Source organism: Anoplopoma fimbria, chromosome 23 (genome assembly GCF_027596085.1).
Source record: "Anoplopoma fimbria isolate UVic2021 breed Golden Eagle Sablefish chromosome 23, Afim_UVic_2022, whole genome shotgun sequence".
NCBI classification, from domain to species: Eukaryota; Metazoa; Chordata; class Actinopteri; order Perciformes; family Anoplopomatidae; genus Anoplopoma; species Anoplopoma fimbria.
In genome coordinates, this window is record NC_072471.1 from 15,877,196 (window position 1) to 15,894,083 (window position 16,888).

The window sequence follows — 16,888 nt, forward strand, 5'->3', positions numbered from 1 at the left end:
GCAAAAGCTCATATTTAATAATATAACGCCTAATTTGCATATTTAAACCTAACATATCAGAATACTAAAAAATGTTTTCTTAATGGAACTTTCATGGCGATATCTACTAGATACAAAACCTAAAGAACAAAAACAACCTTTTAGTTTTTTATGATTCCAAATATTTAAAATTGTAAATATGCATTAAAGCTTGAACGCTTTCATCAGACACAATGTTAAATTAATTTAGAAGTAAAGACCCGCTGTCGTTGATTTCAAAAGAGACTTTTTTTCTACATGACTGTTGGCTGTGCTGCTGTTTGAGGGTAATGTTTAAAGGTTCTTTGAGGTTAAAAGAGCGAATAGGAACCAGTGTAACTCAAGTTAATCCTTTTTCTTTTAATCCAGAACTTTCTGTTCAGAAGAAAATGAGCACTGGGTAGTGGAAGTGGACTCCTGTGTGTGTCCGTCTGTTTGCGTGTGTGTGTGAGTGTGTGTGTGTGTGTGTGTGTGTGTGTGTGTGTGTGTGTGTGTGTGTGTGTGTGTGTGTGTGTGTGTGTAAGTGTGTTTGAGATAAAACCTCCTGACCTGAGTTTCTGATATGGCCACAGTGTGTTTGAAGACGATCCATTCCACCGTCTCAAAGCAGGGAGGTGCGGTTAGTGAGCCATTGTAGATGTAATATTTATCTGTGTTGTTAGGCAGCAAGGACCGCAAGGTGAAGGCTTCCATCGACCCTCTCTTATCTGGTAAAAAATAAATAAATCCCCCAAAAAGTCTCATAAGTAAGAAATGTATTGCACCAAGCAAGCAGTTTGATCTATGACAGTCTATGACTTATCATTTAGGAGAGAAAAGCATTAACCAAAGTGGTGTATTAATGGTTGTAACACTTATGCATGATCATTCTCTCTCTATCTCGCTGAAAAAACACTGCTTTGTCTGGTAAAATTATTTTAAATTGACCATTTATTTCTGCTTCAAGGTAATGTATCTACAATGTAGCTCTGTTGATTATACTAACGGATTGGATTATACTGTCCCAGACTCTAATTTAATGTCACTGTTATTGACACCATTTTTCTACTGCTGCTCTCTCTGTTAATTAAACACAGATATTCTTCAGAACACAATCAGTATTTTGTCTGATAAACAGAAAATCAAATACTTCCTTTAATTTGTTTCTTTTATTATGGCAACACCTGCTACTTTCTGTGGAGATGACCTACCAAACCTGCTGACGGTGTCGACGGCTTCTATAACAGGACGGAAGCTCTCGTTGTCTTCCAAGCTGACCTGTGGGAAAGAACATCATGGAATTCATAGACAAATTCACACCTTTAATCCCATCATTTTATTATTTGTTATTTGAGGAGGAACAGACTGATCTCTAGCTTTGGAAGAAAAAACAGACCTCAAAGAGCACTGCCAAGGCAGCGATCCTCCCTCCTTCCCTAACGGCAGCATCCAGACTTTGGAATTCATCTGGATCGTAACAGAAGATCTGCATCTGAACGAGAGCAGGAAACAAGAGGTTTAGCTTCAGTGGTAGACAAAATGTACGATAAATAAATATGCTGGTGATAAGACGAACAGATGGTGTGTATCTGTGCACCTCCAGAGGGTATTTCATCCCGTTCAGGCTGTGTTCAGACCCATCGGACGTGGCGTTGCAGCGCCCCCAGTGGAAGGTGATTGTGCCAACGCGGAACCTGGAGCTCAGCCCTCCTCCACTCACATAGAACTCCCCTTCCACATTGAGGGCCACTAGAACACACACATAAGAACAGGAATGCAAAAGAATGTCAGAGTCAAACTTCTCCTAAAATTGTAATAGTAACTATTAATATAACATTTTAAATATTGTTCTAACTCAAGTGCATGGCAGATTAATAAACGACATAAATCCCCCAAAAATCCTTTAGAATTTTCGGACTCAGCTTGAGTGCAGAGCCAAGCAACACCACTGCTTACAGAACGTTATCTGCATCAGTGTGGAGACTCACATCATTATCGTTATAGTTATTATCATTTGTGCGGACGGCCCTTTAATTAGGGGTATGTTTGAGGGCTTTGCTAGATTGACAGGACTTTCAGTCTCCAATACTCCAATACAGCTGTGACGGTTGTCTCTTGCCCACCATTCTCCAAAGCTTTGTCTGAATTTGGAACTTCTGGCTCTGAGCAACTGGCAAGATGGTGGCAAGAAGTAACTCAAAACATTTCTTTAGTGATGCAACAGATGGAAAGTCCATATTTTCCAATGAGAAAAAGGATACAACAGTCTCTTGGTGCTATGACTTAGTTATGTTTATCTGTTCATGCATGGAATGTGGATATGATCTGTAAGCAGTCTATTCCAGACTGGGTATTTGTCATCTGCTAATTAACATAAACAGTACTTGAACATGTATCAACAAATTTCTGGGTCATTTGGAAACCAGCAATATGTAAACACAACATCAACATATTATTTACATATAAAGGCAGCAATAAGGCCTCATATTATCACCTTATCATTGCCTTGTAAAGGTGAATTGCTAGCAAAAAATACACTTCCAGAAGCTACAGAGCAACATTAGCATTCATTAAAACTTGTGTTTCTGGCGACCTGACAGATATGATTCTGTTTTGGTCTCCACCAACTCCTGAAGGACAATATTTTGCTCTTTAGCAGATGCTCCACTATGCTCACCAGCTGAATGCCAGCCTGTCTGTCCGCACTGGGCAGGTAGCGTATATTTGGTTTTTAGAGCTTTCTTGATTGACAACTGCTTACTGAGTCTTCCAAATATGAAGTTGAGATTGGCGGGAGTGAACCAAAACGGTAAAGTTGCGTGGCACAAAACTAAAACAAGCTGAAAGACGCTAAAACTCTGCATAGAGATGAGGGGAACTAGAGAGACTGCTGATAATTCTCTGTGGAAATTCTTTTCACATCACGCCACTGTTGATAACATACACATATTGTTGAGAGCAGATGAACAATAAAACAAACAGTGGTTTAATTGTTAACTGTGAGATAATCCTCCTTATATCAAAGCAGACAATAAGTTGTAATTCCACTTTACCTCTTTACATTTTCCTCTCGGGGCAACATGTGAACTGTATCTCTAATGTGTTGGTGAGACTGTGCAAACCATATATTTCCTGATAAATATTATGACAGCTATGCAATACCAGTTTTAATATGCAATTTCCTCTCCGACTGCACAGAGAAAGAGATTAATTTTGGGACCATTAATGTATAGAGGATACACACACACACACACACACACAAGCACAGCCCAGGCTGTATTAGAAAGATGGTGATGATAGCTCAGAGAGCTTTCATTTGTTTATCAGGCCAGACATCACTCCTCTCACTGTCTCTTCACGTCGTCCTCATTTCTCTCCCCTGCTCTGTCTCTATTCTTTTTATTCCTCCTGCTCTTCTTTTGTTGCTCAGCTTCATCTCTGCCACTTGACACCGATCTTTCTCCACATGACATGTCGGTACCGCTGTCCCTCTGGCTGCCTCTCTCACTGTATTACTTACTCTCTCTATCCTCCCTCCCTTTCATTGTCGGTCTCTTTCGCCTTTTAATCCTCGCTGCTCCTTTTCTCTCATTAACCTCTGAGTTCCTCTGCTTCTGGAAAGTTAAGCTTCTTTTCCACATCTAGGGGATTAACATGTTGTGCTTTACGAACAGGACTAATGTCAAAATTATTTCCTTAGATTGAATCTAAGGCACATACTGCTTCTTCTTGCAGCTTTTAAATGCGCTTGTCCGGGGCTAAAAGGACAAAGACAAATCCTACATGCAGCTCATCTTTCAGCACAAGTGAAACAGCTTGTGGTCTGATTTCTTGCGAAATTTCATTGCAAACATGGCCTCCACAACTTAAATTGGAGATGTAGGAGAGCCACGCTTGGGAAAGTAAGAAAAGTGCAGCAAGGAACACATACCGGTCTTGCCGTTGTTGTGGATGGTGCTGGACTCTGCCGTCAGCTTGTCCCAGCCCTCCAGCTGTAGATTCTGGTACTGCAGCCTGACCTGGGTGAAAGTCTCGTCGATGTCCACGGGAGACTGCCTGCTGCTGATACAGGAGGGGTATTTCTTCCACCAGTTGGGCTGGCTCAGGGCACCTGTTCATAAAAGAGAGAGAGAGTTAGGGAGAGAGTGGCAGATAGATGAAGAGACAAACACGTTCAAGGACTGCTGATCTGAAAATGTCAAACTCCCCGATAGCTTGTTACTAAATCTTTTTCATGTGCTGTCAGCAGAAACTTTTGGAAGCCCAGCTGCGTTTGAGCTCGAAAAAAAAAAAGTGACTTCTTTGCTTTGACTCTGGATTTCCCCTCCAAATGTAACATTTGAAGAGTGAGAGAGTCTTCCAATTACCCAAGAGTCTCTACATCACTAAAATGCAGATAGGATTTATGGATGTTGAAATGATTCTCATAACGCCTTTAAGATACATTTAGGAATGTGTTTACAAGCAGTGGGGCGACTGTTTAATGAGGGAAGATGGTCCAACATGACCAGCCAGCCTCCGGTCACACTTCAGCCCAGCACTCTGTACGCGTATACGCATTGTTAATGCATGAGTGCATGTCTCGTATTCTGTGTTTTGCTTGTGAAATTATGTTTTGGGAGGGGGGAGAGGAGCACGCAGCATGAATTCTGTTTAAACGTATTGACGTGATGTTTGCATTTGTGTGGTTTAACAAGGCTGTGCTTTCCACATGAATAATGTAAAACAATGTGAACAGCGTCAGGACGAGCCAGATTTGCTTGACAAACACGCAACACAAAATACTCGATCATAATAGAGAAAAGGAGACGTGATGTTCTTCTCTTTCTGTGCGGAGAACAGATTTATTTTGCACTAATGCTCAGCTTAATATCACCAGCTCTGCCTCAAAAGTCTATTGTATATTTATGAGCGCATGTCTGGTGTTTAAATATAAGGACATACAGTGTGTGTGTGTGAATTTATTCATGACTGCGGGTCACACTATCTGCATTTACATCTACTCACATGCTTTTTTTAAGTACATACGTACAGTACCTTCACATGCATTGATATGCAGTGTGTGTAAAATATGAATTCACATGTCTAAGTTACCTGTGAGCACTCTGGACTGAGCTATATATTCGTGTGCATGCATGAACAGCTCCTCGTCTGCATGAGTGAATGTGTTCATTTACTGTGCACGCATTCATCCGCTCTTCACATTCAGTCATTTCCTCCTGGTATGTTCAGGTTAGTCACAGGGAGTAAACCTGACTTAACTGCATTTATTATACTGGCATATATTTCAGAGTTAAATTTATATGAGAGAACATTGGATAACCGACAAATAATGCAATGCACAAAGAAAAGATGGCCAAATATTTAAATAGTCGTCACATATAAATAACACAGTTTTTAAAAGTCACAAGATAGCTATTTAAACAAAACATAGGTTAGGTTTAGGCAACAAAACTACTGAAAGATAGTGAAATATTCTTTTAGGTTAAGGAAACAAAACTGCTTTGTTAGGTTTAGGAAAAGATAGTGAAATATTTTTTGAGGTTAAGGAAACAAAACTGCTTTGTTAGGTTTAGGAAAAGATAGTTGTTTGGATTGTTGAAATAACTTGATTGAATAAACGTTGACTTCTCGTTTCACACACGGGCAACAAACAACGGCCTCCTGGCTGAAAGTTCTGTGTTTATCTACGTACTGGGTGATAGAAATGTATCATTGGACGTTTCTTAACCAGTGCTTTGTCACTAGTGTGTAAGGGAGTGTGTGTGTGTGTGTGTGTGTGTGTGTCTGTGTGTGTGTGTGTGTGTGTGTGTGTGTGTCTGTGTGTTTGCTATACAGTAAAGACAATGGGTCTAATGAGGTCGGAGCAGATGGCTTAACTGTAACTAGTCACACATGACTTAACGAGGTATTAGCTTTACATTCCTTGTTCAGTGTGTCGTGTGAGCTTGTTTAGCAAAATCATCTTTGTTGTATTGCTGCCAGGTTTGAACCAGTAGAGACAGACAGTATTATGGTTAACATATCTGGTAAATTCAGTGATTTAGCAAAATCCAGACGCATTTTATTCATAGGAGCTGTTTACTAGTCATATGTGCAAGAGTTGTTAAAAATCCTCAGGACACAGTTAGATTGATGTTCAGTCTGCTGTTTGACTGTGATTTGAGAATGAAAAAAATGCACAATTTCAACATTATAGCTTGTTAAAATCCTAATGTTAACATAAAGTAATCACCAAAGTGCAAAGTGCTCAAATACATGGCTTACAGCCCAAAAAGTTGCACACTTAAGGCTCCAATAGGATTGTTGTTTAGATTATATTGCTTAGCCACCCAGATACCTAAATGTCAAAACAACCAGAAAACTAGATTTCATTTTTATATACAGTGGACCCTCTTATAACAATTGCATATGTATGGGTCAAATTGATCACTATGCACGGATGATTACGAATACATAATTTATTTTATTTATTTCTCATGCAGATAACCATCTAATTGACATTTGTATATTTATTTCATGTATATATAGTAATGAAACCGACATATTCGTTATTCACTGAATTTTATTAACTGTTTGAAAATATTGTTAAGCTGTTTCAAACGCAGCTTCAGCCACAGATGCTGTCCGTGTCCACGTTCATTCTCTGTCTCTAGCGGCCGCGACTGTCTCTCGTTGTTTGAGTGGACGACACAAGGTCTCCTGAGGAGTTTCGCTGCGGCGTCTCGATGGCTCGTTTTTGGAAGTTGTATTTGATACTGTGCTTTTCACTGGGAGAAAATTTGTTGTTTTTTCCCCGTCATGATTTCCTTGCCCATGCAGCAGCAGCTTCAGGCCAGAAGCAGGTTACCGTGAGGCAAAGGATCATGGGAGTAAAGTAAAAAATAGAATTAACGTAGTTGAAATATTTTGTCCATAGGTAAAGACCCAAATTGAACACTGTAAGCGGGCTACTTGATTACTATAAGCAGATTATTTATGTCCAAATTTTTTTAATTTTGTTTCCACTTACTCCTTGTGGAAATCAGTCACAGAGAGTTTTAGTATCATTTGCCACGGCTTACACATACAGTATCTGCCACTGAGACCTCCAATTACGCATCAACACAATAAAGTTGTTGCTCGACAATTAAGTGCGAAAGCTCTGATTGAGTATGTTTACTAGGGAATGTTATATAAAAAGGTCAAACAGAATTGAACATTTTATCGGTTCCATTTTGACCTGGATTTTGCATTTACAAACGCTAGTACTGTGTGTGTGTGTGTGTGTGTGTGTGTGTGTGTGTGTGTGTGTGTGTGTGTGTGTGTGTGTGTGTGTGTGTGTGTGTGTGTGTGGCGGGGAAAGGACACAGGGTCGTCACTGTGTCAATGACCACATCTGGCCCCTGCAGCTGCATCCGTCAACATCACAACACATACACACAAACGCACACACAGAGTTACATAATGCTACCATGGCAACAAGTCGATGACTGGTTGGAGCGAGGAATACTTTTTTTTTTTTAATCCCCCTTGAGCAAGGCTTTCCTGTCTTAATTTAAATCAATAAAACACACACATGCATGTACAGCCTTTCGCATTCAGTCAAGGGGTAACGTTTAGATGATTAAATATGGAAATTACATTTCATATTACTGTGTTCCACTTGCTTTCTCACAGTATTCCCAGAGTAAAGCCTGCTGACGCTGCCAGTGTACCTATTGTTGCTAATCTACGTGGGATTTAAAAGCAGAGTCTGCAATTTGATGAAATATTACTATAAGTGTAATAATACACTTTTCTCCTTACTTTTGTCCTTTATACCTCTCTCTCTCTCTCTCTCAAATTTCAAGTTCTACAGGAAGAATAGAAAGACATATAAAAATAAAAAATATATAAAAATATCCTGTTTTTATATGGTCAGCAGTCTGGGATTTAATTCATGCTCATCTGTAAAGTTATCAAGATAAAAACCCAATTTTACATCACAAATCGTTTTAAAACTGTTCATTAAATGAATTTTGTCTGCAACAAAGCAAAAGACGGAAGGACAAAAAAAAAAGAGGGTAATGATGTCTGTAAACTTCCTGAAGAAACTTTGTGTGCTGCAGCGACTCAAAGAGCAGTCAGCTGTGAAAGCAGTCCAGACAGAAACCATTTACACCTGACGCTGCTGCTCTTTTTACCACAGCACCTCCATCGTTTCAGCTCACCCCTCACTCTCGAGGGAGGAGAGGACAAAGAGGGAAGAGAGGAGACACAGCATCAGAGGACACAAAGGTGAGAGTGCAAAGAGGAGCAGAGAGGAGGCCATGAAGAAAAGACTGAAGACACAAGAGGAGGGGAAAGAAAAGTAAATGCAAGATAGAAAAAGATAGATAGAGGAGGGTGAAGGTGTGTGTGTGTGTGTGTGTGTGTGTGTGTGTGTGTGTGTGTGTGTGTGTGTGTGTGTGTGTGTGTGTGTGTGTGTGTGTGTGTGTGTGTGTGCGTACAAGCCCTGTTGTACTGTGTGATTCATGCAAATATACAAAGTGAACAGGGAAAGACACAAACATGAGCGTTTACTGTCCGTCTCCGTTTCTGCTTACACCAATTAAGCTCCCTTCGATGGCGCACACATTAAACACACACATACACACACACACACACTCACAGAAAGAGAGAGAGGGAGAGAGAATGATGATTTCACCCTCTGTGAAAAGGTTCTGCACTGCTGAGCGAGCTAACTGTTCAGAAAACATGCAGGGTTATTAAATTGAATAATGTAGAGCTTTACTTTTTTTCGGGGACCGTCTGCTCCTGTTTGCATCACTGCTGGCGAAAATAGCTGAATATGTATCAAATATTAAAAGCAAAAAAAAAAAAAGAGAGTGATGGCTGCTGGTTGAGTTGAACACACAGCGGTGCTTTTCAGTCTGCGTTACTGTGTGGCTGGCAGGATAAACCACAGCAGTTTAATGGTTTAACCTCCTTTCATGCAGTGAGGGCCTTCCATTTCCTGAAAAGGTTCTGGATGAACCATTTTGTGAATTTACCCATGAATCTATTGGTGATTTTTTTTTTCAATTGACCAATCATTTAGAACATAGAAGAAAACAGAGATGCATCCTTATCCCAAACTACATTTGAAAACCCAAAGATGTTCAGTTTACACTGGCAGGCCAAATCCTTCAAATCAATGAATCCACACACCATTACACCACTAATTACTTCTGTGAACACAAACAAGGAAGCCTTGAGCAGCCTCCATAATAGAGCTTTTTCACAGCGGACATATTGACACGTCACAGCAGGAGACTCACAGGTGTTATTAAAGATCTTAAGTAAAGGCTGCATGCCATTTAGGGCTGTAATTACACTCTTTTTTTGAAAGCAACTCTTGTGATCAGATGAGTCAGGTGGTTCTGGATGATCAGATCCCAATGCATACAGACTTGATGGGATGACAAAAGTGGCATTAAAAAAGACCACTGCGGTAGATGTCCATGTCCCAGGTCTCTGGTATTGTGTCTGCCGGATCAGCCCTATTGACACTGGACAGATTAATGGAATGCAGCCTTTGCTAATGTTATCAGTTACACCTGTGTTTTTATCGCTATGTTGAATCAAAATGTCTGCTGTGGGAAAAAACGTTTTTGAGAGTCACCGGCTCAGATTGGTGAGATTTTCGAGGGACTGTTACGACCTGCAACGCCGGGGTCACGGGACCAACACAACCAACGCAGGTAGTGTACTTTATCACTATGATCACTAGTTAAAGAAGCCACAAGGATGATGAGATAGATTTTTGGGAAAAACACCAACATTTTACTGGCATGTCTGTCTGTGCAACACATATTCTGTAAGGTTTATCGTCAAATACCAGTATGTCTATATATATATATATATTTATATATTAATGTAACAAATGCAAATAAATATATAAAGATGCAACAAAAGGGATTACTGTCTTAGCTTGTGTCATGTGTTTCAATCAGTATCTCAGTTTGCAGTAAAACTCTTTGATTACAACGCAGCAGAAGACTGAGCAGAGAAATAAGAATTGTTCTTTTGTGGGAGAAGAGACTTCTTCATTTTTAGTCTGCAGAATCAATGCCTATGCATGCATTCATGGGCTCACACACACACACACACACACACACACACACACACACACACACACACACACACACACACACACACACACACACACACACACACACACACACACACACACACACACACACACATTGACTGACTGACATAAAGGAGTGAGCCTAAGGCTGACAAGATCTAAGCTTCTAAATGAATCCATTATGAGTGGCAGAGAGAGGACTACACACACACACACACACACACATCACATCATTCATCCAGCGAGATCTACTATGTTAATGATGGGCTGCCTCACACATCTGCAGCCAGCGTATCTGACAATCAGACCTGTCAGATTATTCAAAACGAAAAAAGAAAAAAGAAAAAATATCTCGGGTTATGAATCACAGTCCCCATATGCTGTTTATGTGATCTCTGACGGCTCCGTCTAGACGTGTGAATATAAAAAGGTCTCTGGAGCGAGAGACGACCGGGACGAGACTCTCTGCATGGAGTCACCTAGTTAAATATTAAACAATGGCAGACTGGCTCTATGAGCTGATTTACTGTTTATCTTAACATTCATAGTGAAGGTTAGCTAGAATATAAACCTGCACAAAACTTAAATTAAAGCTACTACGAAGAGCTTTACTTTTGTGTTGATTTTGGTCCCAAAAGGACAAAAGAGGTTATGTTTCCAAGCGCCAGAGTCCCTTTAGAAAACCTTTCATTTTACTACAGCGGGGTCCGACAGTCTGCCCCACTCAGTCCTTTTTTTCAGCCTGCCTCCCTTCCCTTCCAGCGGGCCCACAACAAGGCCTTGGCTTCCGAAAGGTAATGTTAGCATGCTCTGCTCCTGGCTGTAGGATCTGCTGCTGCCAGGAGCTGAGCTCTCCACCTCCCACTGGAACACCAACTGCAGGTCTAAGGTGAGAGCAGACCGGAGTCTGAGCTGACGGAGCATCTGGTGAACCCTTAAGATTTCAGAGTCCGACCCGGTTGCACCAATGACCAGCAGTAAGCATAACTATATAGATATAGCCAATTTCTCAAACAAAAACTGTGTCCTTTGGCTCCGTCTACTGAGGTTTACCTTAGCCAATGAGATTACTCCTGCATAGGAGTACATGTTTGTATAACTTGCAGCCCAGTCTGCCAACCTGTGACTGTCATGGAATACAGATAAGACATCAACAGTGCGCTGTGTGAACTTTACTATGATTTTTGGATACTGAAATCATCACATTACCTCTCATGCTGGGCTGCCATTACAGCCACTTAACTCATTAATCCAGCCACATAGTGGTGCAAGCAAGAAAACAAGGAAAGAGAACGGGGGACAAAGAGAGCGTGTTTGTGAATAAAGAAACACATGTACGCACCTCAGCATAATTACCTCATGACTCCCACAAGGCTCAGCGAGCAGCCACACAGACAAGAGCAACAACTGGAGCAGAAGAGAAGCCAGCCTCAAGTATTTGGTGACTAGGAGAGAACTTGGGAACATAGTGGGTGGTTAACACATGCATGTAGGCAGAAAAAGAGGCAACGTGATGTGAGATTAGGGGAGACGAAGAGCTAGCTGGTTGAGAGACACTCAGAAAACTGGAATCAGGGCTTCTTGTCATAGTGGAAAAGCCTCTACGGCAGCTTTAAGACCCTCAGGGGACACTAAGACCCTCCAAATAAGATGATGATAATAAAAACAACAAAGACATGGTTATATGTACTTACAAGGATCAAAATCAATTTAGGTTAAGGGCTTCCAACAGATTATCAGTGAAAAGTCCCACTAAAACAAACTGCTTGGTACTGTACTACAGGATGAAAACTGGCTGGTATCTTGTTTCGAAAATGACTATGTTGACTACAGTGTTCACCAGCTAGTCACTAGCTAGTTGATGGATAGGAGGCAATAGTAGCTGAAAACGTTTGGCTGCTATTGGTGGAACCAAAGATCATCAGTGGAGAGAGTGAACCAAAACAGTAAAATTGCGTGCAGTGGAACCAAAACAATGTGATTCATTGTTAATGCAGCCCTTTTTACATGAATTATTTGATTCATTGTTTATGTGGACCCTTTTACAGATGAGGTCATGATTATGTCACGGTGTTAGATGCAGGCAAAATAGAACAGAATCAATATCGGATACAATTGGGTTGATAAACTGGCATTCAATGCTTTAGCGAGCTACAATATCGGAGAAGCGTTTCAGAGATGGAAAGAAAATATTGCTTAGATTTTAGATAGCCATATGCTAACCTCAGCCGTCACGGCTGCTACACCGCAGCAAGCAGAGTGCTAAGCTAATAGCAAGATGGAGAAAAATGTTGCTAATAGGCTAAAATGTTAGAGGGATGAAGAGATGGCATGGTGGTCAGCCCGCCAATGAGAAGTTTGCTGGCTACTTAGCTAGCCTGCTATTTCAGCCGCGCCTCCATGCAACACTGACCATCCAAACAAAGTTGTCATTTATCAGAGGGTTAGCAATGTATTTTCAGATAATTATACCTTTTCCACCTACAACCTGCCCACAGAAATACGTCATCATGGTTATTAAGACAAAAAAGGATTCTATAAAAATACTGATTAGTGCAGCTTTAAAAAGGTCTACATTTTGCCAAACCAGTCAGGTTTAGTTTCATCTCTACCATATTTTCTCACTGTCAGGATTATACTAATCATCTGTAAGTCTGTAAGCTACTCTTCATACAGTATGCATACATTGGTGGTAGTCCTTTCATCACATAGGTGACAGACAGACTTATGCGGGGCCCACCCTTAATAAAAGCACTGCGTCTTAAAAAAATAAAATAATGGGTCTGTGCGGGAGGGGGGCTGTCGCTTTAGGTAACAAGGAGAAGATAAAACATGATGCAGAAAGGACAGCGTCAATCCACCAGTTTGATGGCCTATCAGACACAAAAAAACACAGCACAGCAGAGTACAATACAATGCAATGAGACTGTGAAAGTTATAAAAGCCTTCTTTTTTTTTTTTTTATCCAATGTCTCAACGAACCGAAGAATTACAGTGTTCCCGTGACAAAGTCACCTACTAGGAATCTGCTCTTGCATATATAATTGGCAACACAGGGAAATGAGCCCGGCTCCACAGATTGCTGGGCAACCTTGCACTTTATTTGGTTGAAATGAATGAGGTGGCTGCGTTTTTCTGTTTTCATGCAGTGCTAATTTTAGTCTGCCCAACATTTATTATTTTCAAAACATTGGTGACAGTAACACTTAATATTTAAATACCAGCGAATGTATGAATGTAAGATTAATGTTTGCACCCGCACACTGATCCAAAATTAGCCTTGCTATGGTAAGAGTACATTTTACATAAATAATTCTTCTGGGGTTTGGTAAGATGGAGCCGTCACGCTGCCTCTCACGCTGTCCTTATTAGTCCAACCCCAATGATTCTGCTGCACTAATGACGGCTAGATACATGATGTTTTTCTGGGCTGAACTATTTAACCAAGAGTGTGATCTGACTCTTAATGTGAACACGCTCCACTTCTCTTTCCAATCAGATCGCTTAGAACATAAAGAAATGGTTATAAGACAGAATGTTATGAATTTATCTGGACAGGAAGTATTCATTTTAGAAATCTGTGCCTGTGTGTGTTCCCTAGATAAAGCAACAGGGGAGTACTGAAGCCTGCATCGCCCCCGGGTACGACTTAGTTGGATGAGGAAGAGAGAGGAGACAGACACAGAGAGGAGAGGGAGGCAGAGCAGCCTGGTCTCATAAAAATTACGTTCACATACAACAAAACTGCATTGTCAATTAAGTTTAGATGGAAACATATTTTCTCATAGATTATGTTTGTTTTTGACGAATCACAAATGTGTTTCCAATCATAGTCAACTTATTTGAATTTGTATCCTTAACTTAAATAGCATAACAAACATACTTATTGTGAGCCATATGGTGATGTTTTTCTTAATCTAACTAAGCAGTTTTGTTGTGTTTTTATTTTTTCTGTTTTTCAATTAACAACGTTAATCACGTGTTTAAATTGCGACCATAATCCAGAAGTGAATATGTTTCCCTGTAACTGAGAACGCAATTTAGTTGCATGGGAATAGACATGGTTGGGCAGAGACACAGATAGAGTGATAGAGAGAAAAAAGGCTACGGACAAAAATAAGTACTTAATCCGTCAAGATTAATGAATAATTAATGACTCCAGCATTGTGATTCTTTAACATTCTGTTTGTCTTTCTCCGTCATTGCTGCTCCAATGATAGGAAACAATTAAGGTTAATATTCTATGCACAATATGCCATGCTATATCAGCTCTTCTGATAGTTTACAAATAAATATTTTGTTTTTATACAATTCAAAAAAATAGCTAGTAGCAGTATAGTGACCATAATATTTCTATAGGAACTCGTAGTCTTGTTTTTTAACAGTAACTTTTGAAAATGTATTGCAACCCATTGCATTTGCCTGGAAGAGAAAACTGGGGTTACGCAGTTTCTCACACTCACACTCACACACACACACACACACACACACACACACACACACACAACAGATGGGGCCCTGGGGGGTGTCCTCAAGGTAGGAGGATCTCAGGGACCCCTTGGAGACAAAGCACAGAGGAATGACGAGAACAACATGGAGGAGGAGGAGGACTAGAAGGGATGCCTTTTGTGCGCAAACATACACAGTGTACCTGCATGTTTAATATTAATACTGTCATTTAAAGCTACCAAGGTTTTAATAAACAATAAATCTGCATCAAAATCCAAACTTTATCAAATAAAAATAGTATTTTTATTTGGTTGATAAACCAAGTTTATGCTACCTGCCCAGCACCAAACAGACAGTTAGCAACTAGCTGCAGAACATAGTGGAGCATTTAGCATTTTCCTCAGGAGTTGGTGGAGCCCAAAACAGAACTAAAAGGATATTATAATAATTATTATAATTATAATAATTATAATATATCGGACTTGGATTAGGATTGAAAGGAGTCCTCGAGAAACTCTAATCACTCAATTTCTAAAGATGATCGTTTAACCCCCCCGCTCCCGTCCACACCCACTCCAGGGTGAGGGTTTTTGCTGTTACATATCAACATTGTTTAGATTGAATTGCACAACAAAATTGCGTTAAAATCAGCAGGACGTCAACGGAGGTTCAGCTCACTGACATTACGATGCATTCAGTAAAAAATTGTATTGGGCGAAGGTAAATTATAATCTTTTAAAATGTAATCTTGTAAAACTTAGTTTTTGGTGAGGTATTGAATTAATACAGTTTTTTGAGGGAGATGTTTTCACAGTGATATAAAATAGATATCATAAAGGGAATTATGACCTGTTTAACTTCCTAACACCAGATCGAAGCAGCTCATAATACATCATTTAAACTACTTATGCCAAGATTACTTAATAATTAAGTACAATTTATTTCCTGATCATTTGAATTGAATAATTTCGCTTTTCTTTAATGGCTTCACACAAGTTGACTTTATTTCTTATGTTTGTTATTGAATCTTCATACTAATTACGGCCTATAACACTGATATTCTCTCATTGGAAAAACTAGTATTTGTTAACCTTGCGAAGATGAGAAAAAACACAGAACAGACTGGCTTGTTGTGGTGAAAAAAGCCTGAACTAGTAAAAACTAAGGAAAAAAACCACATGTGCAATTACATTTAGTAACTTATATTGTACATTATCTTGTAGCCTTATGCTAATCTTCCCTCCTCTGCCTCTCTCTTCCTTTCAGCTCTTCAACCCTCCTTCACTCAGTCTCTCACTCTCATGCCCCCCTCTCTCTTTCATTTCCCTTTGCCCCCCCTCTACTTCTGACCCAACTAAAAAGCTGTGCACAGTGCCTCACAATGAAGTGTGTTTCTTTCACATGTTAATGATTTTACTCACGACTCAGTGCACCGCACAAGGCAAGATACAGACCGGGGAGAAAAACAAGATTGTGCGTGCACGCACACGGCTCCGGTTACAGTGGATCCAAATGAACTGCCACCGAGTCGCCTTCAGTTGTGATGATGAACTTCAAAACCCAACAGAGAGGAAAATGACAAGTGTGAAGCAGGAAAGAATGAATCAGAGTAAGAAAGACAGATCAAGAGAAAGAAAGTAGGAATACAAATGGAAGTAAGGAAGACAAGGAGGGAAAAGAAAGGGGGCGTCTCCTCTTCATTTCTATTGCTGACAGGCTTTTCATCACACTGATCATTTCAGCGTATGACACAAAGAAAAACCTATTACACTTTGTCAAACTGGGTGTAATTCCTGCTCCTTGGAAATTGATAGTTAAGAACTGACAATGGGAAAGACAACAATCAGCGAGATGAAAATAAATGTGCATCTATTGATATTCATGCTGCTTTGATAAATATGAGTAGAAACAAGCTGAGCAAATGAAAATCTCATGGCTGTACTGGTGTATGAGTCTGGCTATTAGTCCATTAAAACATGGCATGGATACTTTTGCTGTAGTTCAACAAATTGGTTATTGTTGCAATGATTTGATTCTGTTTGGGGTTTTACTTTTTATTATCCATTTTATCAACAAAGGTATTTTGTATTTTATTCAATTCCCAAGAACTTGGCAGTGTTTAATTAGGCAGCACACTCCGAGTCTGAAATGTAAAGCCAATGCGCAAGCGCTTTAAACATGCATTCTCTCTAATGGCCATCAGGGGGCGACCCCTCTGGTTGTACAAAGAAGTGTAGATGCAAAGAAGTCTATGAGAAAATGACCCTACTTCTCACTTGATTTATCACCTCAGTAAACATTGTAAACATGAGTTTATGGTCTCAATCTCTAGATTCAAGTTTTCTTCAA

General features: G+C 40.0%; 1 protein-coding gene across 1 annotated transcript in view; it reads right to left on the reverse strand.

Annotated features, from left to right (window-relative positions):
• The window catches only part of ptprz1b (protein tyrosine phosphatase receptor type Z1b), a 64,851-nt gene that overhangs the window by 18,881 nt on the left and 29,082 nt on the right, over positions 1–16,888 (reverse strand). Inside the window, exons 4-8 of the mRNA XM_054625089.1 lie at positions 3,929–4,108; positions 1,595–1,746; positions 1,394–1,489; positions 1,209–1,275; positions 568–725 (exon numbers count right to left, since the gene is read on the reverse strand). Coding sequence (XP_054481064.1) covers positions 568–725; positions 1,209–1,275; positions 1,394–1,489; positions 1,595–1,746; positions 3,929–4,108 — 653 coding nt within the window. The remainder of the gene's footprint in view (positions 1–567; positions 726–1,208; positions 1,276–1,393; positions 1,490–1,594; positions 1,747–3,928; positions 4,109–16,888) is intronic.